The sequence below is a fragment of the Neopsephotus bourkii genome, unplaced genomic scaffold (genome assembly GCF_033783945.1).
Source record: "Neopsephotus bourkii isolate Nb327-2 ecotype Australia unplaced genomic scaffold, CSIRO-AGI_Nbou_v1 NB_1600, whole genome shotgun sequence".
NCBI classification, from domain to species: domain Eukaryota; kingdom Metazoa; phylum Chordata; class Aves; order Psittaciformes; family Psittacidae; genus Neopsephotus; species Neopsephotus bourkii.
The window spans coordinates 4,299,795-4,324,597 of record NW_026902076.1 but is presented as its reverse complement, the minus strand read 5'-3'; the positions used below and the strand labels follow the sequence as shown (position 1 = coordinate 4,324,597).

General features: G+C 41.9%; 1 protein-coding gene across 5 annotated transcripts in view; it reads left to right on the top strand.

Annotated features, from left to right (window-relative positions):
• The window catches only part of CLIC5 (chloride intracellular channel 5), an 85,383-nt gene that overhangs the window by 23,065 nt on the left and 37,515 nt on the right, over positions 1–24,803 (top strand). Inside the window, exon 1 of one of the 5 annotated variants that reach the window (XM_061372259.1) lies at positions 5,966–6,343. The exons of the other annotated variants lie outside the window; for them this stretch is intronic. Within the exon in view, the coding sequence (XP_061228243.1) occupies positions 6,281–6,343 (63 nt within the window). The 5' untranslated portion in view covers positions 5,966–6,280. Of the gene's footprint in view, positions 1–5,965; positions 6,344–24,803 lie in introns of those variants that run through there. 5 annotated transcript variants of the gene reach the window in all.

Genomic DNA, 24,803 nt, shown 5'->3' with positions numbered 1-24,803 from the left:
ACTTGTCACCTTTTAGTCTTTACACATATGGCCTTAGGGTTTGGTCGGTGCCCCAGCCATAAACCATCTGCTTCTTCCCGTATCCAGCGCCTGCTTTTCCTTATCAATAGCTACTTATCATTATAATCAGGTGTCTGCTTATCAATACGACCAGGTGCCTGCTTTTGCTTATCAATAGGACTTGGTGTCTTTGTTCTGCTTAGTAAGCACTTACAACAGACAATACCTTGTCTAGGCAAGTAAATTCCTCTAACACAAGTAAAATCCTCTAACACAAGCAAATTCCTCTAACCCCCCTGTACAACCCCCCTGTACATTGGTCAACCCTCTGCATCAAGAGCAGTGAGGCTGCAAAGATGACTGGGCATTTTGGTGATCTATGAGGTTGCTTCCAGGCAACTGAGGGCCCACACCTTCCTTGTAAAAGAGATACCTGCTACATGCTCTGTGAAAATTGTGATTTTTTGGAAAAAGTGATTTTTTTTTATTGTTTACTTAAGAGGAAAAAAAAATAAATCTTCATCTGTCTAGTTAAACCACCCAGTAGTCCCAGCTCTGACAGGCTCAAACAAGACCGTATCACTGTTCAGACTGTGTTCAGAGTGAATTTCACACTAAGGTTTCCTTTCAGTCTTAATCTAAGCTCGTCTTTAACAATTGACACCACTATCTTTACTTTAAGGATGTGGGACATGGTCGCTAGTCCTAGTAACCTGTGCATGGTGGTCACCAATGAAAAATCTACTAACGTGAGAGTGTAGTCGCAGATGAGGGGTTCACTTCTGTGCTAAACTAACCACATTACTCCGATTCATCCTGGTTGTCTGCATTAACGGTTGTCTGCATTAACTCTGCAGTGAAAAGTGTCCATCAGCAAACAAAAGCTGAAATGAGATACCACCAAGTCAATGTCAGGTGCTTCAAGATGGTGAGCTCTTATATGGAAGAAAGAAGGAAAACAACCCCAAACAACGCACTGTTCATTTAATAAGAGGTCGAAGTGGTGCACTAAGGAAAGTGAGCTTGTTCACTGGCAAACTTTATGGAAACCTTATCACATAAGTACCAAAAGGTGAAATGAAAAATGAATGAGGGCAGTTTTCTAAGGAGAATGGAAGAGTTCTACAGTTCACTGTAAGGCTCCAGGTCAGCCACCTGTGTTAACCCAGACATAAGGTACTGCCATTGAGGAGGTGGACCATAGCATAAGCAGAGCTTGAACTTTGCAGCCAAGAAGAGATGTAAAGGTGTTGATACCTGCTATTTCACACTGAACAAGAGTGGGTTTATCAGGGAGCCAAATGCCAGAGGTCCTTTCTTAAGCCGAATAATACATACACCACAGGGGATCCTGTACCACTATGCAGATCCACACACAATCCATGCACAGGTTCGTTATGGCTTCATCTGGCACAGCTAAACATCACTGAGGCCAATATTTGAACCCATGGGAACTAGTCTGAGTCACAAGGAACTTCAAACTGAGTTGCTAAAGGCTTCATCTTTTAGAAATAATGTGCCTCAGAATATGGAAAGTAATTTCTGCTTTCAGCCAAATCGTTTGCTAAACAACAGAGCGAAACACAAACCTATCAAGCAAAATCAGCAGCAATTGTGTGTTCTTTGTGCTTTACCTACTGGGGGGAATTGAAACCGAGCCTGAGACCCACGTGTGTTGTACATGCCATTTTGAGCACTTGCTGCAAATAATCCATAATTGGTATTGGAGAGTGTGCTGTGTGGTGGTCCTTTGCTTGGGGGGATTTAATCCTTGTTTCCTTGTTCATGGATCAAATCCTAATTAATTTAGACTTAATTAATGACAAGAAGCATGCAAAGAAAAATCTAAATAGGAACTTGCACTTGATGTCTTTTGTGGCATGCTTTTGAGAGTGGGACAGCATAAGAAAGAACAGAATCACAATTCTTCCATCAAACCAGCATGTTTTTAGGCACTGTACATCTCTGGAATTGAGGGAAAATACCTGCTTACCCAGCCTTGGCATGAGGCTGAGGAGAAGAACTTTGTACATCATTGCACGTCTTGTTCATCTAGGGCAGGGAACATGCAGTCTGAGCCCAAATACCTGAGATAAATCCCTTTTGATTTTCCTAAAGATTAAACAAGAACTTGATAGTGATACACTTTAATTCAAAATGAAATTAAATTTATTGGATTAGTTCCTTACATTTGTTAACTTGTGAAATAAGTAGCATGTTGAAGCTACCAACAATGCAATAGCTGCAGTTGCACATTACTGGTAATTCAGTCTGTTCCTGGAATACATATTATTATAACCCATTCAAACATGCTCGCTTAGTACCTGGTTGCTGCTTAGTTGTATTTTTCTAGGCAATTGAGCAGTTAAATAATTCCCAGGTAAAATCATAGCCTCAAATGCCATTTACTGCAGCTGCACAAAGACTTCAGTTATTTTCGTCCACCATGGACGTTTATTCACAGTGTGAAAAATGTTACTTGTGTCGTATAAAACTTGTAATACCCTGCTCACAGAATGAGCTGGGTGGCAGCACCAAGGGAGATCTGTGCCATGATCCTTCGTGGTAACTTAGCGGTCTCCTGGAGAACTCCATGATAGAATTACATTCTGGATGCTTGGCCTCTGATTCACCCCCTCAGCACAAATCTTTGCTGGAAGTGAAGCTTGGATCAGGCTCATGAAAGCTGATAGCGTGTCAGAGTTCACCTACAATAGAGGTCTTATGTGGAGATGTGGCGGTTCCTTTTCTGAAGCTGTCCTTTTCTTAATGGGATGACATGCTCATATTCGCTTCTATATATCAAAAACCTCAAACTATAATGACTTGGCTTACAAAGAGGTAATAATTCAGTATCTAATATTCTTGTATGTAACTCAAAGCCTCTGCTACTTCTGACTTTGGAGCAAATGATAGGCCAAACCAAGCCACCCATTCTTTGCAGTAAAATGAGAGTGTACTAATTATTTATCAGTATCTTCCCCTTAATTTGGCTGAAGAAAGAGATGATTTCACAATGCAAAACAGAGCTGTGTAGCCAGTAACCACCATTGTAGTCAAAAAGGTTCCACCCAGATGTAAGTGATAAGTCAGTTTTATATGACAGCAAAGCAATAAATGCATGAATAGACTCCTGAAGTAGTGCACATATATATATTTATATTTCCTCCTACTCACTGCCTCTTACAATGTTTATCTTAAATCCAGCTTTGAGGATTTATTTAAAAAAACCACAGCATTTATATGAGCAAGGACACATTTTCTCGGTCTCTTCTAGGGTTCTGTAGGGAGATTTCTGAAAATCAGAAGGTTTTGAGGTGAGCTGGGTTATTTTCTATGTGTATATTTAAAGCACAGCTGTAATAACAGATGTGTGGTATCCACACTACAGCTTCTGTAGCCCCTGAGCACCTCATATCAAGCCCTGGGGCAGGGGATGAGTGCAAGGTGGTGCCTCAAAGGTGAAAGTGGATGGGGGAGGGACCTTCCAGGGGCACTGCTGCCCAGAAGCAGCTTGAATTAGATGGGTTCTGGCCTGTTCCTGCACTAGGTTATATCTGGGTCAGGATGGAGATGGCTCCAGGGCATCTTAGCTCCTTTCTCTGTCTTGCACAATTTCCCTTCTGCTTTGCTGAGCCTCAGCACAATAACCTTTGTCTTGCAAACTGATTATAATGTACCACTAAACCCAGACAGTAATTGGAAGGAAGGATTTAAATGTTTTGACACATCGAGTCGCTACCAAAATTGCTACCTCTAGACTTTAACTTTCAGAAGCGCAAGGTATGCACAACTTCTGAAGTGGGAGAGAACACGTGCATACAAATCAGCCACTAAAGCTACAGATTTCTTTTACTTAATAATTACAGCAGGATTTGTCTGACCACAATAATGTCTTTATCCAAGCTTGTTACCCTGGACTGCCTTTATCACCAGTGAAAAAAAATAGGCACTTCTGGGGCACATATTTTCATTCTAAAATAGGCTTCTAAATAGGTCACATGCATCACATCTTATAAGCACTGATATCTTGAATGCTGATTGTATTTAAACATTTTGGTTTAGCATTAGCACTGTTACCTACTTACTGTTCTCATAGCTAGCAGTATTCTGTCTTCTGGAGTTGGTATATACTCTCCTGTGATTTAAACTGTTCAAAGCACTTATCTGTATCAAAACAGTGTTTTCAATGAGGCTGGAGCTACAGGTAACCTCAGTCAAGATGACTCAATTCCCGTTGTTTCCAGAAACCCTCATTAAATGGAAATCACGTCATCACATGGGGTGCAAATGAAACCGAACAGTTTTTCAGCAAAACCAAAATCATATAATCCTATAGTTGATCTTCAAGGTCCCTTCCAACCCAAACCATTCTGTCATTCTGTGATAGTTGATAATACATTATTTAGCGATGCATTTTAGGGATAAGGTGACTACACTTTAGTTTTTGGCAGACTTTTATAACTCTAATATATCATTACAATGCAATGATTCTTTCTGCCACATGTAAGTACACTTAGCCCATGTCCCTGGAAGTTTGCCGGTAGGCCTACGAATAATTATACAATAAATGTTTGGTAATTAATGTGCCTATTCCAAAAATTACATGTAAAAATTTGAAATCAAAGGAGTAATAACACTTAATTCTCTTCCAGTTAACCTTCCAGTTGTTTGAATGAGTGCTAATTAGATCTAAAAACCATAAGCACACTTTTACACTAATTATAATGTTGATTATGTTGTAATTACAGTTGCAACAGCATAATAAGATTTACTTGTTAACCATTTCAGTGCTTCGTGGAGTGCACGAGACAGCTGTGGGGAAATCCTGTAGAGCCATGGAGATGTTGGCTGCTACTGCTCTGGACCTGTGTCAAATGCCTGGGGGTCACGGGAGGCAGTTAGAGATCATCACAAAAGCACACACCTAAGAGCATTTTCAGGAAAGGCAACCATTTGATCATGTCAAAACCATACCCAGAAGGTCTCCCTGTCAGAAGGGGAAGATAGAATTGCTCATGGCTGGCAGTGTGAGTGGCCAACAGCCTGTGAGCGAGCTGCGGTGGTCCCCAAAGAGGAGCAGAGGGCAGTGTGGATAGAGCACTGATGACAATGATGAGGAGGTCCCACCAACCCCTTTGCCTTGGCCTGCTCTTCCTTCCTATGCCAGCACTCCCTTTAAGCTGTGTCAGTCCTTTCTACAGTGCCACCTCTGGCTTAGGGTTGCTGTGAGGTGACCTCTGAGTCACACAAGGAATGCAGGGTGAAGGAAGGGAGTATAGATGACAACAGTATGTCAACAGCAGGCTGACGCCCTTGACAGTTTTCTTTCATACTCCACCCCAGCATATCATCACTCCTGTGCCCCTCTACATCCAGCACCCTGAGCACTGAGAAATGCTTATGGGACCCAAATAGTTTATTTTCTCAATGCCATGAAGCTCTTCATTCTCCTGTGTAACCCCATTCCTCTCCTCCTGAACTCATTCAAAAGTGGTGGCACCATGGGTGCTTTTCTCACCTAAGAGTATACACTTTTGGGTTCTGTACCTCTGTGTATCACACATGGGGGTTTTGCAGAGGCAGAGCTCTGCTATTCAGCACCCTCCTGGGCCAATGCAACAGCTAATGCACAGGGGAAGGAAATTAGGCTTTTTTTCCCCCTTACCTTTCTTAGCAATAGCAGTATGAGGACTCTGAACAGCCAGAAGCAGAACAAGCACTCTTTAGAAAAGAAGGAAAAAACATCACCGTTGCTTAAAGCAGTGAAACCAGCCTGCGGCAGAACTCCCCTCTTCCCATCACCAGTGATCCCAGCTGTAGAATAAGGGAGGGAACAACAGAAACACTGAAAACGGGGAAGAGCAGAATTATGTGCTCAGAGCCTGATCCTGCCGTAGGTACCAGGAGCTTGTCTCCTCCCCTGTGAGTTAACCCCACCCTCTTTTTTTATGCTGTGGGCTATTTTGGGCAGGCAGCGAGAACTGCAGCTCTGACAGATGAGATACTGTACCAGAGCACAGCAGCACTTGTTGCTCTGAAGGACTACACAGCCCTAACAGGGACTGCTGCTCTGCTGCCTGCCTTTTCTTACACTCTTAATTATTTATTTATTACCCGCAAACTTGTTTTCTGCGCTGGTTTCGAGCCTTATCCTTACAAATGATGTTTTAAGAGCTTTGTGAGAGCTGTTTGGAAGGGAAACCCACCCGCTGTGCAGTTGAAGCCTCCTTTTGGCACTTGGTAGCGGGAGATCAGCCGGTACCCTTGGGGGTGAAAAATGACAGACTCTGTTGCTGCTAATGGGGAAGGAAAGGACCCTGAAATTGAGCTCTTTGTGAAGGTAAGTTGCACTGTGAACTGGACACTGGTGTGACTCTCAGATCAGCTCGGCTTCTACTGAATAATCAAACTTTAATTCTCTGGCGCTGAATGGAAGCGGTGCTTTGACAGCCTGTTATCTCCTGCGCACACGTTCGTACTGCTTTCTCCTTCGTGACATTAGAATTAGGTAATGTTGTGAAGGGAGAGCCAGAGTTCCTGTGTTTTATTGTTATTTCTCCCCTAGTAAGTTTGTCCTGTTATTCTTAGCCTGCTGCCTGCAGTGTGCTGTGTCCTAACTTCAGGCTTTTTAGTTTAGCCACTAAGAACCCTGATTTCCTTCTCCAGTTTTGGGAAGAAAGCAAGAAGAGCTGAGGGGTACCATGGTTTGGTACCTCGGCAGAGGCTGTCAGGTCTGAAACACTAGCGGAACGTGAACCAAAAAGGATTGAGATAAACTGGCCGTATTCTGATTATTTCCTGCAATACTTTTTTTGTTTATCTGTTTGGGTTTTTTTTTTTCCCTAAAAAAAAAAGGAAAAAGAAACCAGATTTTACTCTCATTTTGCTCAGCCTGAAGCTCATGCTGATTTTATACAAGGGTAACTGAGAACAGGAACTGATATAATGAAAATATAGAAAAATCAGTACATCTGTCACATGGTGAGATTTCAGAATGTCTCAAATTGGGTACATCTGTTAGTCTTGGGCTAATAAAATCTTGCCATTAAAATCATATGTTCAAACATATTACATATACAACCTTATTAACAGCAAACTTCATGCAAACTCTGTCCCAGTGAAGAGCTCAGATTTTTTGATGTTCAGAGCATGTTTGAAGGCTCTATGTACATTGAGCCTGAAATCCACTATGCACATATAGCATGCAGGTGTCTGGTCTCTCAGAGCCTAAACCATCCCTGTAAATCAATATGATTATTATCAATATACAGGAGTTACATCAGACCCTTAGTAAACAAAGTACTGAACTATTGGGAAAGCAAATTCCAGCCTTCTGTCAAGTTGAGGGTATATAGTTGCTTTGTACTCCCTGATGGATATTTTGGTCTGTAAATTGAAATGTCAGCCACATCCATGATGTGTATACATGGCCTTTTCACGCATCTTCCAAAACCAGTCAGTTCAGTGCAGCCTTTCTGACAGAGCCAGCATCAAGGTCTTTTTCCTTAGCAAACAGATTTTACAAGAATTTCTGGTTCATAAATGCCCAGTAGATCCTTTGTGTGTTAAAATGGACCAGCATGGGTCCACGTATCCAGACAATTTGCCTCCTACAGGCAGTTTCTACAAGAGTGAGTTTAATAGAGATGTCTGTTGGCTAAAAAATAGGTTAGTGGGATTGTTTGGCACTCTGTTATCACAAATATATTCTGCAATGAAAACATTTAGCTACTGATTCATTTTAGTGCCCACGCTATTTTATTGAGGCTGATACGGGTGTTTGTGATATATGGTGCTTTGACTGCATCAGCTGTTAAAGTGAAGGTCATTGCTTGGATTCATAGCATGAAATTCTGGGTCCATAAGGTACTAGAAAAAAATCTGCACTGCATTCAATTGAGCCATGCCATCACCTGAAGATTTATAACTCCAGAAAGAACATTTTTAGTAATGTGCCTTCCTGCATAATGTATGTCACAGAATTGCGTAAAGACTCTCACATAAAACTCAGAATTTGCAGAGCTGGAGCAAAGGAATTAATTGGTATCTTCCTGCAGACTTTCCACTTAGGCTGAAAAATTGCAATTCTTGATGTTTTGGAAAGGTGCCATTAATTTAATTAAAAGTTTAAAAAGTTGTATAATGTAACCAGAGTGTGTAAGTTATACAGCTCAGAAGCTGGAAAATAAAAAAGAGAAGAACATTCAACAAGAGATGAGGAAATTGCTGACAAATAGGAGCATGTAAGAGAAACAGGATCAGAAATCTCTTCTGGAGCATGAAATTTCTCTGCTCTTGTGAGACCCCACCTGCAGTACTGTGCTCAGCTCTGGCCCCCCAAGACAACAGGGACATGGACCTGTCAGAGAAAGTCCAGAGGAGGCCACGGGGATTGCTCAGAGGGCTGGAGCAGCTCTGCTACGGGGACAGGCTGGGAGAGCTGGGCTTGTTCATCCTGGAGATGAGAAGGTTCCAGGGAGACCTTAGAGCAACTTCCAGTGCCTAAAGGGCTGACAAGAAATCTGGAGGGGGGCTTTTGACAAGGGCCTGTAGGAACAGGACAAGGGGGAATGATTTAACCTGACAGAGGGGAGATTGAGATGAGCTCTTAGGCAGAAGTTCTTCCCTGTGAGGGTGGTGAGGCCCTGGCACAGGGTGCCCAGAGAAGCTGTGGCTGCCCCATCCCTGGCAGTGTTCAAGGCCAGGTTGAACGGGGTTTTTGAGCAGCCTAGTCTAGTGGAAGGTGTCCCTGCTCATGGCAGGGGGTTGGAACTGGATGGGCTTTAAGGTCCCTTCCAACTGAAACCATTCTATGGTTCTATGATATTACTAAGAGGAGATGAACAGGAGAGAGTCTGCAAAGGAGAAGGCACTTTGTTTTATGCTGGAAAGAACTGAAAGGTGGCAATTTCTGTATGAGTAGAAGATACTGGGGCAAGTGATAGATCTAAATATACTGAACCACACTTGAGGCCAGTTCAAATACCAGGAGATGTTGGGGCCAATGAATGTTTCATCACTTGATTTTTGTCGAGCTAATACTTTACTCAAGGAAAAGAGTTCTGTCCTCCACCTTTGAAAGAACATGCAGCCAGAAAATGCAGCTATCAGTGAGAAAATGTAGGGCACGAGATGTGGCCTGGAGGAAACTGTATCTTCCACAAGCACAAACAAACCAGAAAGGGCTGTTTTTCACCTGCCATGGAGTCTCTAATAAAAGCAGTTTCTGTCTCAAGTTAAAAAAAGAAAGGTGTTACACAATTGCTCTATTTCACTTTTCTGTTTAACCTTAAAAAGACAAGTAGAGAGGTGATTGTAAACAGAAGAGCCGCACTGTAACCCAATGCAAGTTAGCTGTCTCCTGAGCTGTGCAGATAGGCTGGGCACCACTAGGACACAGCTGAGCTGCTCTGGCACAGACAGGTTAAGTGGTTATCACACCTTGTTATCATCCCCATTGATTTTACTTGTATTCTAACAGTGCCGTAACCTGGATCTGTGAGATCGTTTTGCGAACAAGTGTTTGTTCTTGCAAGAGGTGCTTGATTGAGAGTAAACCCTCCCGAATCTGGGGCAGGACACAAGCAGACTGAGGGTGAGAACGGGCAAAGGTGAGGTCTGCCAGGGAGATGGTGCCCCCTTAATCAGATCTGCAGTCTGTGTGAGCAGGCTTTATGTGAACACCGAAACTCTCCAGCTCTGATTCCCCCTCTAAACTTGTTTGACAAGGAGCTGGAAGAGGCTGCCAGAGGAAAAGGCTTGCTGTGCGGTAGCGCGAGACGCTGGCGGCAGCAGCGTTGGGGAGGTGAGCATTGGGAGGTAGTGCTGGTTCAGTGCTTAACCTGGCTTGTTGTAACTCAGGTTGATTTTAACCTGGAGCAAAGTGCGTCTGTATAAATGACACCCTCTTGGAAGGTATATTCAGTTTTTCCTGGCAATCTCGCACATGTATACTTGAATGTAACGGCTGAACTGGAATGGTGCTCTTTTTACATGCGGTAATTCAGACTGTTAAAATCCATATGGGAGGATCACAGAATGAGTGGGTCAGTCAGAGAGCCTCTCTGTACGGGACACAGCACTCATCTTGCTGATTTAGGGTGCTCCATCAAAAGCCCAGGAGTCACTGCTCTCAGGAGGGTGTAGCTGCCCTTCTCCTCAGCCTTGGACACAGTTATCCCAGAGATTATTCCAGTGAGGTGCAGGATTTTTATGCATTCTGGGATTTCTTTTTATGCATTTTCTGGATTTTTCATGGAAGCTGTGCCTGCCAAAATGTGATTTCAGGCTAACCTTGGTTTGGATTTTGGTGAACTGCTGCTATGTAGCCTTGAGGGAAGATACAAATACAAATACAAATGTTACTCCTGGTAACAACCCGTAACTCCTGGTTGGTACAGTCATTCATTCCCTGCTATTGAGGCTCTTGTGGTTTTGATGTATGAGTTTCTCTGATAAGAAATCTCATTTCAGTTTCAGAATTTCAGGGTTATGAAAACAAATAATGACTTTACAATCTGAGAGAGAGAACTTGACAGGAACCTTTTAACCTATTGCATTGGGTTTGCGTGGTGAGGTTTTGGTAGCAGGGGTGCTGCAGGGGCGCTACAGGGGTGGCTTCTGTGAGAAGCTGCTGGAAGCTTCCTCCACATCTGACAGCCAATGCCAGCTGGCTCCAAGATGGACCCATTGCTGGCCAAGGCGGAACAGTGGCAGCGCTTCTGGGATAAAGTATTTAAGAAAGGGAGAAGGAGCAGTTGCAGCAAGAGAAAGGAGTGAGGGTATGTGAGAGCACCATCTCCGCAGACACCAGGGTCAGGGCAGAAGGAGGGGAGGAGGTGCTGCAGGCACCAGAGTAGAAATTCCCCTGCAGCCCATGGTGAGGCAAGCTGTGCCCCTGCAGCACATGGAGGTCCATGGTGGAGCACATCTCCACCTGCAGCCCATGGAGGACCCCACATTGGTGCAGGGGGATACCCAAAGGAGTCTGTGACCCTGTGGGCAGCCTGCAATGGAGCAGGCTCCTACCAGGACCTGTGGCCCCATGGAGAGAGTAGCCCACAATGGAGCAAGTTTGCTGCAGGACTCATGACCCTGTGAAGCACCTGCACTGGAGCAGCCTGTTCCTGAAGGGCTGCACCTCATGGAAGGGACCCACGCTGGAGCAGGTAATTCAGAACTACAGCCCATGGGAAGGACTCATGCTGGAGAAGTTCATGGAGAACTGTCTGCTATGGGAGGGGTCCCACGCTCGAGCAGGCGCAGAGTGTGAAGAGTTCTCCCCTGAGGAGGAAGGAGCAGCAGAGACAACATGTGATGAACTGACCACAACCCCCATTCCCTGTCCTCCTGTGCTGCTTGAGGGGAGGAGGTAGAGAATTCAGGAGTGAGGCTGATCCTGGGAAGAAGGGGAGAGCAGGGAAAAGGTGTTTCTGAGATTTAGTTTTATTTCTCATTACCCTGCTCTGATTTGACTGGTAATAAATGAAACAGTTCCTAAGTCTGTTTTGCCCATTATGGGAACTGGTGAAGGATCTCTCCCTGCCCTTAGCTCAACCCACGAGCCTTTCACAGCATTTTCTTTCCCCTGTCCATCTGAGGAGGGCAGTGATAGAGTAGCTTTGGTGGGCACCTAGTGTTGAGCCAAGGGTCAGCTCACCATGCCAGTTGTAATAATACAGTTTATGTAATTTATTTGCTTTATAGACTGCCCCTGAGAAGAGCAGAAATCAGAATCAGATCTGGATGGTACAGTGAATTTCTGTTTCTTTAGAAATCTGGGTATTTCACTGGGTTTTATGAACTCTGCTCTTGGCTTCCATACAAAATCACTCCCACATTCAGTGAAACTTTCTAGGTAAGGAGGAAATACTAAAGAGAGAAAAGCACAAGTGTTGTGGTTTAACCCCACCCAGACAGCTTTTCACTCACTCCCCCCCTTCTTTCCCTCCCCCTATTCCTGGAGGAACGGAGAGGAGGATTGAAAAGAATGTAACTCCCATGGGTTGAGATAAGAACAGTTTAGTAACTAAGATATAACACAAACCACTACTGCTGCCACCAATAATAGTAATGATAAAGGAAATAACAAGGGAAGAGAATACAACACCTCAGCACCAGGTGACCGATAACTTGCCCCCCCAGCCCAACCAAGCACCAACTGATATCTCCTCCAACCCTGCAGTCTCCTAGTCCTTTCGGGTAACTCCCAGTTACATCCTGGGCATGACGTGCTGTGGTATGGAATACCTCTTTGGTCAGTTTGGGTCAGGTGTCCTGTCTCTGCTTCCTCCCGACTTCCCTCCTCCCTGGCAGAGCATGAGGCTCACAAAGTCCTTGGCCAGTCCAAAACATCGTTTTTATCAGCTCTGTTCCCAGGCCGAAAGTCAAAACACAGCACTGCACCAGCTACCAAGAAGGAGAAGAAAAAGACTGCTACTGCTGAACCCAGGACAACAAGGAAGAATAACGATACTGACACATCTGGTTCAACCTGTCTGATGCCCAAAGACCAACAATAGCGAAACCTTTCATGCTTTGAGAGGGACGTAGCCACCGTATAGCGTAAATGAGTGCAGTCCTTGGCACTTCTCAGCTGTCACCCTGGATGTGGTGTGAGCACAGGGGTTATTATAAACCTTGCATTTTTCATCTCTTCAGAGCTATCAAGCAGGGGTGGGCACCACGGTTCATGTCTCTTATTTTGGTGAAGCAATGTATGATCGCTGGCCTAAGTCTTCTCTTCTACTGCACTGGCCTTCTGCATTGGCACTGAGGTTACCAAATTTACAAGGTTTACTGGTAGTCTGGAGGAAAATAGCTTTACTGGGTTTTTTTAAACATTTATAAACGTGTTTCATAAGCTCCATGCATGGGGCTCAGATGTTTCAGTGTAATTCTGGCTCAGTTCCTATCTTGCTTAGGTCATTTCAAATCATGAATGACTGGGTTGAGGCCCATAGAGGCTTTATATATCTATAATGAGCATAAGAAGAGAGGCAGGCTTCCTAAAATTGAATGACAAATTAATAGCAATTCAAAATAATAACCCCACTATGGACACAGTTAAATCAGGGAAACACTCCCTCGTTGCTTCTCTGGTCTTTTAAGCAAGCTAAAGGTGAATGACAGCCTTAGATGCCACAGTTTCATTTCCTCATATAAATCTGTGACTACTTGCTTCCTGTTGAACTTGGTAGCAACAGTATCAATTTTAATTGTGACCAAAACATCTGATTAAAATAAAACACATTCAAATGCTTTGTTGAATATCCATGACTTCATTTCTTTAAATGCCTTTAGAAATTGGATCCCTAATTCAAATTGATAAGACTTCAGAAGTGTTCAGGGTGGGTTATATCCCATGGCCATAAAAGCCAGTCAGGTTTATAGTGCTGAGTTCAGAGGCAGCAGAGTTAGGCCAGTTTAAGTTCCAGAGGGACCTGACACGCTTGTGAGGTGGGCTGATGCCAACCTCATGAAGTTTAACCATGCCAAGTACAAGGTCCCACACCTGGGTCAGAGCAATCCCAGACACAGCTACAGGTTGGGCAGAGAAGAGATTCAGAGCAGCCCTGCAGAGAAGGACTTGGGGGTGCTGGCTGATGAGAAACTTAACATGAATCAGCTTCAGTGTGCACTTGCAGCCCAGAAAGCCAACTGTATCCTGGGCTGCATCAAAAGGAGCGTGACCAGCAGGTTGAAGGAGGTGATCCTGCCCCTCTACTCTGCTCTTGTGAGACCTCACTTGGAGTATTGTGTGCAGTTCTGGTGTCCTCAACACAAAAAGGGCATGGAACTCTTCGAACAAGTCCAGAGGAGGAGCATAAGAATGGTCAGGGGACTGGAGCACCTCCTGTATGAAGATAGGCTGAGGAAGTTGGGACTGTTCAACCTGGAGAAGGCTGCATGGAGACCTCATAGCAGCCTTCCAGTATCTGAAGGGGGACTATAGGGATGCTGGGGAGGGTCTCTTCATTAGGGACTGTAGTGACAGGACAAGGGGTAATGGGTTAGAACTTAAACAGGGGAAGTTTAGATTGGATATAAGGAGGAAATTCTTTCCTGTTAGGGTAGTGAGGCACTGGAATGGGTTTCCCAAGGAAGCTGTGAATGCTCCATCCCTGGTGGTGTTCAAGGCCAGGTTGGGACAGAGCCTTGGGTGAGATGGTTTAGAGCCTTGGGTGAGATGGTTTAGAGCGAGGTGTCCCTGCCCATGGCAGGGGGGTTGGAACTGGATGATCTTAAGGTCCTTTCTAACCCTAATTATTCTATGATTCTATGATTCTAAGTGTATTTGAGATCTTGTTTAAACACCACCTACTATCTCTTTCCTCTGTTACAGCTTTTCTGAGCCTGATAGTCAAACCTGCTAAACACAGTGTTTTAATTCTACCATGAGAAACTGGGAATATTTGTAATTCTTATTGTGCCTACTTAGAAATCATCACCAGGATGCTTTTGGTGCTCTATGTTTAGCTGCAGATTGCTCTTTTTCCATCTCTGGCAGCACATATCAGGCTCACAGGTTGTTGTGTCATGGCTCAGTGATGACAGTGAAGCTCCAGTAAGTGTCCCCAGGAAACTTTTATTGGCAATATGTGGCTCTGCTGTGGCTATTCCTGAACAGCAAATGTCACAGAGATCATTTGACATAACATCCCAAAAATACTCAGGGATCCTTTCCAAAAGAGCCAGTAGGAAGTACATCTGCCTGTGCTCCAGAGTGAATGTTAGTATCAGTTCACCTGGCTATGTCAAATATATCTTGATGAAAGGCTGTGTAAGGATTGTTTCAGGTAGCATATTGATCATCATGGCAAAAATATTAGTTCTTGTATGACCCATAATTCCTCAAATCTGGCAGATACCAGCAAAATAATCCCAGCAATGCTGCAAAGAGGTAACATCAGCATTAACATTTCTATTATTCAGGTAGAAGATTTTTCAAATTACTCTTGTTTTAACAAACAGATGTTAAAGGCCATAAATATACATAAATAACAGAAGGATTCAATTATCCATTTTATTTTAGCAAAGGCTGACTCAAAGTCATAGGGACAACTAGTTGGAATAAGGAAGGGTTTGGATTTGTGCTGGATTCATTCTTCTTCTGGTATTAAAACCTATAAATCTTATGTGAACTAGGAAATCAGAGCAGGTACCAAAGGTGTTATAGTAGGTACTTTGAAAATAGCTCAGAGTGGTTTGTTTGTCACAATAAAATTTAATGTGGGCAAAGTCCAGAATAGTTCCTTATTCCCTTTCCTTCCTTGGCCTCTCCATTTGTTTGCACTTGTGTATTGATGGCATACAGTAAAACTCATCTAGATGCTATTTTGATGACACACAGTAAAACTCATCTAGATGCAATAACAGTGATATATATTTACATCTGGAGCTATGAATTAAAAAAAATCTGAGATTTTTGTAGGTCTGATGAGTTTAATCAGCATCATGTATTCCTGGCATGATTTTTTATATTACACTTAAGCATTGGAAATTATTACAGTGGAACAGAAGTAATTCAAAATGTATTCAGATCCAAAGCCATGAATTTTATCTAATAATACCTAAGGGTAGAACTTTCTGTACCTGATTGCATTTACAGCATATCATTGCTGTTTGCTACACAACTTTATTGCAAGTTCACACATAAATGTAGAACAAGGTCCATAGGATGTTTTCTCTGACTCTTTGATTCTTTGTAAATTAGTATTATTCTGTCCCTCTCAATAATTTCAAAACTTATCTTTTAGAGTGTTTATGAGTTTATATGTATCCTTTTATACGTATCTTTTTTAACGGTGGTGTTCGCTGGCTTAAGTGGATCTTCTGTGATATACCACAGATTCCTCTTTGATTCAGTGACTCTGGTGCACCACAGAAATTGCATAAGGAGAGGTGCTCAGAAGACACTGGGACATGCAGCACCCAAGCTACAGTTCTGTAACACACCATAGCATTTTTGCTATGTTTTGCCATCATAAAATTGCCCCTGTGTTGTCAAAATCTGAATCAACATTTTTTTTTGGGCTTTCCATTCTATGAGCAGGTCAGTGTTTCAGTGCTTTATTTTATTACAAAACTACAGCAACAACTCCCACCTTTACAAACTCTGTTTCCAATTACTTTTTCTCCAGCTCTAATCCAACTATGAGAAGGTCCTGCCATGCAAATTTTGCAAGGTGTTAAGCTCTGTAATATTAGTAGGTTTCTACCTACGTTCTTGCAAGACTTCTATTTACTTTTTTGCTTTTCTGTCTCCTTCAGCAACCTAAGGCAAGTTATTCAGGCTCTCCTTGATAAAAGGCTGATAAGCAGTAATTCTCCACCAGAGATGGATACACTGTGGAAGCAGGGAACATTCTTCACCCTTATTCCAGTACGGCGTACTGAGCACCACTTAAAATAGAAGAGGAATATATGATGAGCTCAGGTCTCCAATATAGAGCTGTCTTCTGGCAAAACATATTTAAAATCTCAGTTTCCTGGGCATAAAATATATCAAACCAAAGGAAACACAGCATTTGCTCTCAGGTAGAGGCCATTGGGTTCTTTATTTAGTATCTGGACGTGAGGTAGCTCAGTGAAGAGTTTGTGGAGCGGTGCTAGCACTGCACTGTACCCAGACAGGTAGTGGTGCGGTGAGGAGATCAGTTTGAGCTAATTGAAATGTATTTCAGAAGGGTTTCATTGTAATAACCTATTAATGCCTCAGTAGGAGATCAGGAGTTGAACCTATCCCTTCTATTGCTACTTTGGCATAAATGACATTGTATTATGGATGAAGTTGCTCAGATAGTCATAATTTGCTCTTCTAAATCCTCATTCTTGATAGTCACTAATTTTATGTGCAGAACAGAAGACAGAAGCCCATGGCATTCACCTATATGTGCTTGAATTAATATAACAAGAATTTCTAAGCCTAATATTCAAGGCCAGAGCTGACTTTCATTTGCTTTAATCTGAATTAGTGGTGCTCTGTAGGACCACCCTGGTCCTATGCTCCATCCTTTAGGCATAGCTCTTGTGTCTTCTGTTTTTTACTTATCACTTAGCATGACTGATTCAATGTTCACGTGCCACACCTTCTTAGTAAGTCACAGTAAATATTCCAGTAATAAATACACAAATTATACTAGTCACAACTATGCTTTCTTATTTTTTTCCTTTGCTGTTAGTAGGGAGGGTCAAGGTTTAGATTACCTTGTGGCTGGCTATTTGAAGTGCACATGGGTCTAATGTGTGTTTTAATATTAGAAAATATGTAGAGGAGAATAATTTTAAGGCTCAAAAAAGCCCTGAAGGCAGTCTTCCTCATTGAAGTAAAAGACCAAATCTCACTGTCCACAATATTAAATCCATCTGTAGGGGTTTTTTTTAATATAGTGATAACAAATATAACAAGACATTAATAGTTAGCTAAGGTCAGATAGAGTCAACTTAGAAATAAGCTTAGATAGTAACTGTAAAGGTGATTAACCATTGGAATGAACCAGCAAAGAAGTCATGCCCTTTCTTCATCTAGTTCAGATCAAGACTGGATATGCTGTAATGAAACACATATAGTTAAAGTCAACGAAGGAATAAACAAGCCATAAAATCAACAAACCAGGAAGACGTTGCAATGGAGGATATCTTGTCAGACCAGAACAGGGCTTGGTTTAAGCACAGACAAAATCTTTGATTTCCATGTCTCTGATAGATAGCACAAATATGGTGGAAGCCAGTCTGATAGAAATGATATTCAGAGGCTTCTCGCATGTCTTAAAATGTGTCTTGGTGTCCTGGGTGTGATGGTGGGATATGATTAGTTCGGGTGATGGTTAAATATGCAATTGCTTATCTTTCTCTAGATATGAAAGGGCCAGACTTCAGAAGCACCTCCAAAGGTTGAAGAGATGCTGGCTTGGCCAGGGCTCTCAATGCTGTGTCACTATAGGTCAGACCTTGAGGCTGAGATGAAGGAAGAGCTAGACTGGGAGATAAGAGAGCTGAATTCCCTTTGTCTGTCATTGCCTAAGTCAAGACACATCCTTTTGCCTTGGCTTAATTTCCTATGGAAAATTTGCACCAACATTTGTGTTCATATCTGTGTAGCCAGATAGCTTCTCCAGCTAAAATTGCCTTCCATCATTTTTCTTTACATAGAGGAATGACTATAAAAATCTACTCAAGCCTTGTGGTTTAACTCCTCACAAAATACTGAATTAATCCTTAGGTCAGGCAGGTGCTTCTCTAGATCAGTTGCCAAGCTCCCCATGACATTTTAACACCCAAATAAACATCCTAAACCTCACCACGCACCACACATAGCTATTGTTGTTTTGAGTGCTGATGTGTGTCTGTACCTGTGTATTGTCGAAAACAAGTGGAAATCAGAGAAACCAGCCCCGATGAATCGCTATTGTTGCCGGTGTTTTTCTAGATGGTGATTCAATTTGTGTGGGTCAACAGGCATGTTGTGCTACTGCTTTCCTTTTGCCTTTAGCTGCTGAATGAGCAGCTTCAAACAGATACAAATGCATGTCATGGGAGGAAATCAGTTTCTTTCACTGCCCTGTATTTTGTGATGAGCCATTGCTGCTGATTCAGTGTGCAACTGGAGACATGTTTCATTCATTTATTTTATTTATAGCATTTTTAAAAAAGCTCTTCCTGGATGATGAGGGGTTGAATCATGGAATATTTTTGCAGGTTACAGCATGCATCAGAGTGGCCATTCTAGTTGTTTTTCTGTCCCCAGTTGTTTTACCTGTTCAGGACATACCAAGAGGACCCAGTGCTTCAGATCCCATCATTATTAAGCTGTTTTTTCAGACTTCCACTGGCATTTGGGTAATTTTATTGTACTTTTATTCTCTGACTGTTGACTTGCCCATGCATCTTGACAAGGAATAGTCTTTTTGCCTTGATCTACTGAGTCGCCTTTTCTTGTATTGAGGTGCTCTAACTTCAAATTTCTGGTTTTGTTTTCTTTTTAAAGTCAATATATCTGTGTCCCCTCACTAAGCTCTAGATCCAGTTCTACGGCTGGGTCTTGTTTGAGGTTCAAAAATGATCTGTTGCTTCCTCTGCATTAAACACACCCCCTACTCCAAGACAGAGCCATGAGGATGTCCTCGGAGTGCCTGAATGTAATCTTTTGGGGTTTAGTTCATCTCTGACTTCACAGCGTTTAGCCTGTAATAAAGGCAGATGAACATGCATGCAGGAAGACTTGTTTCAGATTGGGAAGTATTATCTGCCCATCCTGTTATGCTGAAACCACCAGGCCTGTGGTATGTTTGTACAGGGACACCCCATTGTCTCATTGGCCTGAGCATGATCTTTGCCTGATGGCCTCATGGTTCGATGTTTGTCTCAAAAGAGATGATTCTATAATAATAATAATAAAAATATCAACAACAACGACAATAATAATAATAGCAGCAATAACAATTTTTAAAAGTGCTGATTGTGCACAACCACTCATTTCTAACCTTGGAGAGCCTGGGAAGTCTGTGACCAGGAAGGGAACTTAAAGGAAGCACGGTCCCACTCCCCTGACAAAGAGAGAAACCTTGAAATATTAATTTTCTTTTCCAGGGGAAGGAAATGCCTCCTTCCCTCAACCTTGGCCACTCCTCTCAGCCTTGTCTGCACATGTGGCAGCACCTTGCTGCAGCTCCCATGGGCAAGAAGGGATTTTTCAGAATCAGCCCCTGGATATCTCTTCCACTCTGAGCACTGAGGATTCTTAAAAAAAAAAAAAAAAATTATAAATTATTTAAATATTTTATTTATTTAAAATTATTTATTTAAATATTGATTTAGCATTTATGTAAAGCCATATCGAGGATCTTTGAGAATGAGTGGAGTTAGTGGTAATCACATTTCACCATGCTGTCAGAAAGAGGGTTATTGTACTGACTGATGCTTAGCTCTTCATTGGACGTGTGAATTTATAGGATTTCTATGTATTTGTTATTCTTCAAGAACCACCTGTGTGCTTGGCATTTCACAATAGTAGAAGAAACCTCAATTTCAGAGAAAATTGCAAGTAAAGATGAAAATAATGCCTAATTCTTCAGAGCTGAGTCAGGTACTTGAGTGAATTTGGCCTAGATGTACACAACGTACATAAAATGTTCAGATATTGTCTTGCCCAATGCTAGTTTCTCAATTACCTCACTAACCTGGAGGTACCCATCAACTTTTCTAGTGGGTGCTCAGTGTATGGAATTCAAATGGCATTCTGTAGATTGCAGTTGTTCAGGCTAACAGCTCTCTGACAGCCTGCAAATGGAAACTGCTGCCTTCTCTGAGCAGGAGCACAGGATAAAACACAATTCTGCCAGAGAAACTTCTTAAACGAAGCAGGGTGGGAATTAGCCCTTCTCTAGATATGATTGTTAGGCCTAATGACCTGTCTAAGAGCACCGGGAGGTGGTAAGGTGTGAATTATAATTGATTAACCATGCTGGGAAATAGTCTGACTATGCCCCTTAACAGCGCAGCAAACAGTAAATATAAAATAAACCTGTAAATATGAAATAGTTTATATAAAATATTACTCTGTAAATAAAAAAGTACAGAAATGGTGATGAAGACTAGCCAGATTTTAGACTGATAGCATAAAATATCTTTCTAACCCATCCAGAATAGCATCTAGGTCTGAAGCACGAGCATGGCATAGGAAGTACAATGTGTTCTTACCACAGCAAAAAATCCAGCTCTATCAGCCCAAACCTGAGTGTTCAGATTAAACTGTGGTGACAGATTTTAGTGACCATTAAGGAGGTGTTTTCCTGTAGAACAAACAAGAAACCAAGAAGGTTCAGATGGTATTTTGTGTCTATTTTGTTAAGCCTGAGAGAGGAAAAGCTGTGAGAAAGAACTTGTTTTTAAGAGCGCCAAACAGTGATTAGTGCTGCAGATCATAAAAGGACCATGAAGCCAGAGGAAAGCAGAATAAAGATTTGACTTAGATTAGATTAAACATTAGGAAGAAGCTCTTCCCTGTGAGTGTGGTGAGGCCCTGGCACAGGCTGCCCAGAGAAGCTGTGGCTGTTTCATCCCTGGCAGTGTTCAAGGCCAGGTTGGATGGAGCTTTGAGCAGCCTGGTCTAGCTGAAGGTGTCCCTGCCTGTGGTGGTGGTGGTGGTGGGGGGGTGTTGGAGTTTGATGAGCTTTAAGGTCCCTTCCAACCCAAATCATTCTGTGATTCCACGATTCTATGACTTACAGAGTTTGGTTGGAGACTGTCTTCAAAGGAGGAAAAGGTGGCATCTTTTTATGAACATGATAATAAATTTACATTTTTTAGATTTACAGCCATGACCTCTGTGTCACACTCCATTTCCACCACATCAAATGGGATTTGTTTAATTTTAATAATGCAGCTGGGTGACAATGTCAGAGAAATAGAAATGGCAGTCAGGGGACGGGACAGGAGATTTCTATGTTGCCATCACAGACTTGATCATTGAAGCCAGCAAACAGAATATGTGGCTGAAAGATGAGGGGCAAAAAAATGAAACAAAATTAAGAAAGTGATTTATTTTTGAGGAATAAAGAATGAGCAAGAAAAATTTGTGAAGAAGGTCAGTGATTGCTTCAGAGACAGGAAAGAACAGGATGGAGAAGAGTTTTGCCATATAATTATTATGCTGGGGTCACTGCTGGTCTTCCTGGGGAGAGTGGTCCACTTGGAGCATGAGAGAGGGACTTAGGAGTGACAAGAACAAAACAAAAAGATGATACTGGGAATAGACAGCATGGTCAATGATAGCAGGAGTGAAAGGACAGTAAGAGGTGAAGAGATACTAGGGAAATCACAATGGCATAATGAGGTAAGATTTTGCATAAAGGGAAGAAAAGTAAGAATTTTCTTTATAAATAGCATTCAATTAAAATTAATTAAGCTTTTTATGCTGAGAACAGGATAAAATGAAATTAAAGGAAATTTGGTCTAAGCATCAAGTTAAATTTTGTTTTGAGAAAACTGTGAAAACTGTTTCCTATAGGAAGTTTGTAAAGCAGCATCACTAGAGTGCTTCAGACTGACGCAAGCAGTATAGGCAAAGAGATTTAAGAAATCATCCTGCACTAAGTCAGTGGGTGGACAAGAAATGTGATCCCAACTCCACTCACTGATCCAACTATTTTAATGTTTATTATACATCAGTTTCAGAAGTCTGTACCTTAAAATACGTGTAAATTGTATTTCTACCTGTACACACACTTACTCAGAAACTCTCAGTAGCTTTTAGAAAACATCACTGTTAGGTTTTTTTCCTCAGCATTTGATACTGAAATGCAGCTTGTTTTGCTTTTAGATGAGTCACAAGGAATGTTTGCTTGCCGTGTGTGTTTTAGAGTCTTGTTTTTGTTGCAGGTATTTACATTTACAAACTCAGAATTTGCCTGTTGTTTCTTGTTTAAGAAAACATCCAGAGAGATTCACATTCCCCTCCTTTGTAGATGGCTATCAGAAAAGACTACCTTGTAGTGTAACACCCCTTTAATGCCTAAATTTGACTCTATGTCTGTGTAAATGACCAGACAAACAAATACAGCAGTTTTGGCAAATAAGAAAATATTAAAGGTGAAAAAGTATCACCTGAACTGTAAACTCTGTAATGATTTCTCTGTGAGTGTATGAGAACTATAAAAATAATTTATATTTCATTTGTATTCATATGGCAGTAAGACTTGATCCAAATGCTGGAAGTATTGCATTGATAAATGATGGGTTTACTGAAGGTATTGTGGGTTGCTTTGGGAAGTCATACCGAGATGCAGACATCAACCCAAAGACCAGCCTAAGCCTGCAGTGTGCTGCTTCCTTGCAATGCAACTTGATCTGCTTTCAGTGAAAGTCGTAAACACTCCCTGTGGCTATGCTCCTCTCGTACCCTCTGCAGCTCAGTGAACTTTGGAAATGCAAAAGGAGATAGAAAGACCAAGTCCTGGCCACTGCAGGATAGCACCTGAGAGTTGCTGATTGCTCTTTCATCCCTTTTAAAGTCACCTATGAGCAGTACTGTTACGATGTTAAATAAGATCTAAAATGAGATCATCAAGGGCAGATTATGGCCTGCACGGGGGTTGGTTGATGTGCTGGTAAATGCCTTTATCACTGAGACCCTGCTATTCAGACCTTTATTTGTAATGCCTGCAAGTGACTCTCTCTTCTAATAGTGCAAATAAAGTCATGGAATTTCAATAAATAATTCAGCCCTGGATCTGATTTCAGGTTCAGCATTAACTTTCAGCACCTGGCTGCTGCTATTTGTTAGTCTGATATGCTGCTTAGAGGCATGGAAATTTGGCTGCAATTCGTGAACATTTGCAGAATATAATACATGACCAGATTACTGTCCCTGGCTCAGAGATTCTTAGCAAACATTCAAGTTTCAGATGTGCACAGATTTAATTCTTACAAGAAAACCTGCATGCAGGATTCTGGTAATAAGAACTGAAGCTCTGCATAGAGCTTGCTTTGGAGAAATGACTCCTTTATTTGCACCTGATCTCTACCAGGAACAGGAATAATTTGACTATAATTTGCATTGCCTGCGATACCTTTTGACAATGATCTATCTCTCATTTTATTTTCTGCAGCTTTCCTAGGGGAATGATTTTTTATATATCTAATCAGCTCTCAGGATATAGAATCATCAATATTTAAAATGATTATAATTGGTGCTTTATGAATAGCTAAACTGGATTAACTCCTACATTCTGTCTCCAGAGCCCAGAAAATGCCTTGTGGTTTTAGTCACTTATTTGAAAGAATCCAGTGAATCCAAAGTGCGGCTGTACTCTTACTAAAGTCAGTGGAATATTTGTCATTAGTTGGAATATTTTGTATGAATATTGATTGTTATGGAATTAGATCAAGTGTGTAAGAGTATAATCCAGCACTAGCTCTGCCACCAAAAGGCCAAAACCAGAATATGGAGCTACAGGCATAAGTTTCCAAAATGTGGGAGTTGCATTCTGTATCTGCAGAGCATGAACAGCCATCCATCCAGTATGAATATATTTCAGGATAATTTTATTTGTCTTTAAAAAGGATTTGTGTCTTTCCTGTTCAAAGTCCTTACCTCTTCCTATGAGATACACTGTTGTATCCGAGATAACCAAGCAGTAGCTGATGCTTGAGCACCTCTATTGACTTTTACTAAAATTGTGACGATTTTCTGAGTGCAGCTGTAGATTCCCCAAATTCTGTGACTAAAACTCCTTGCAGCACCTAAACCTACGTATAGAAATGCAATTGATGGATAAAACCCTCCACAAAACAAACCCCAAAATCTATATAAGTGATGGGGCAAGTTGTCTACCTTTAGCAAAATGCTACAAACGTGAGGTTTGTGGTTGCCTTCCATTCGAACTTCACCCTGCAGTGCAAACATACACCGCTAGAGGGGATTTTACTACCACTCTAGCATACATCTACTCCGAAAAACCTTTCGAAACATATGTTCTAGTTCAAAGACAAGATGTTGGCTACAGTCTGAGTGAAATCTGTGTTTGTATTACGCAAAAGGTCAGGAAAGATTGTTTTAATTGTCCCTTCTGGCCATTAAACCTATGAGTGAAATTCTGGCCCCATCAAAGTCACAGACAAAATTCCCATGGACTGCACTGGGGACAGACTTCATTCTGTGCAGATCAGAGGAAAGCAAAGGTCTGTCCCACCAAGCATCTAGCTAGGACAACTTTACTGTCAGTCACTAATATATACTGTTAGAAAGGATTTTTAAAGCATCCTGTGCATCAAGAGGAAATAAATTGAGACCAGTTTTA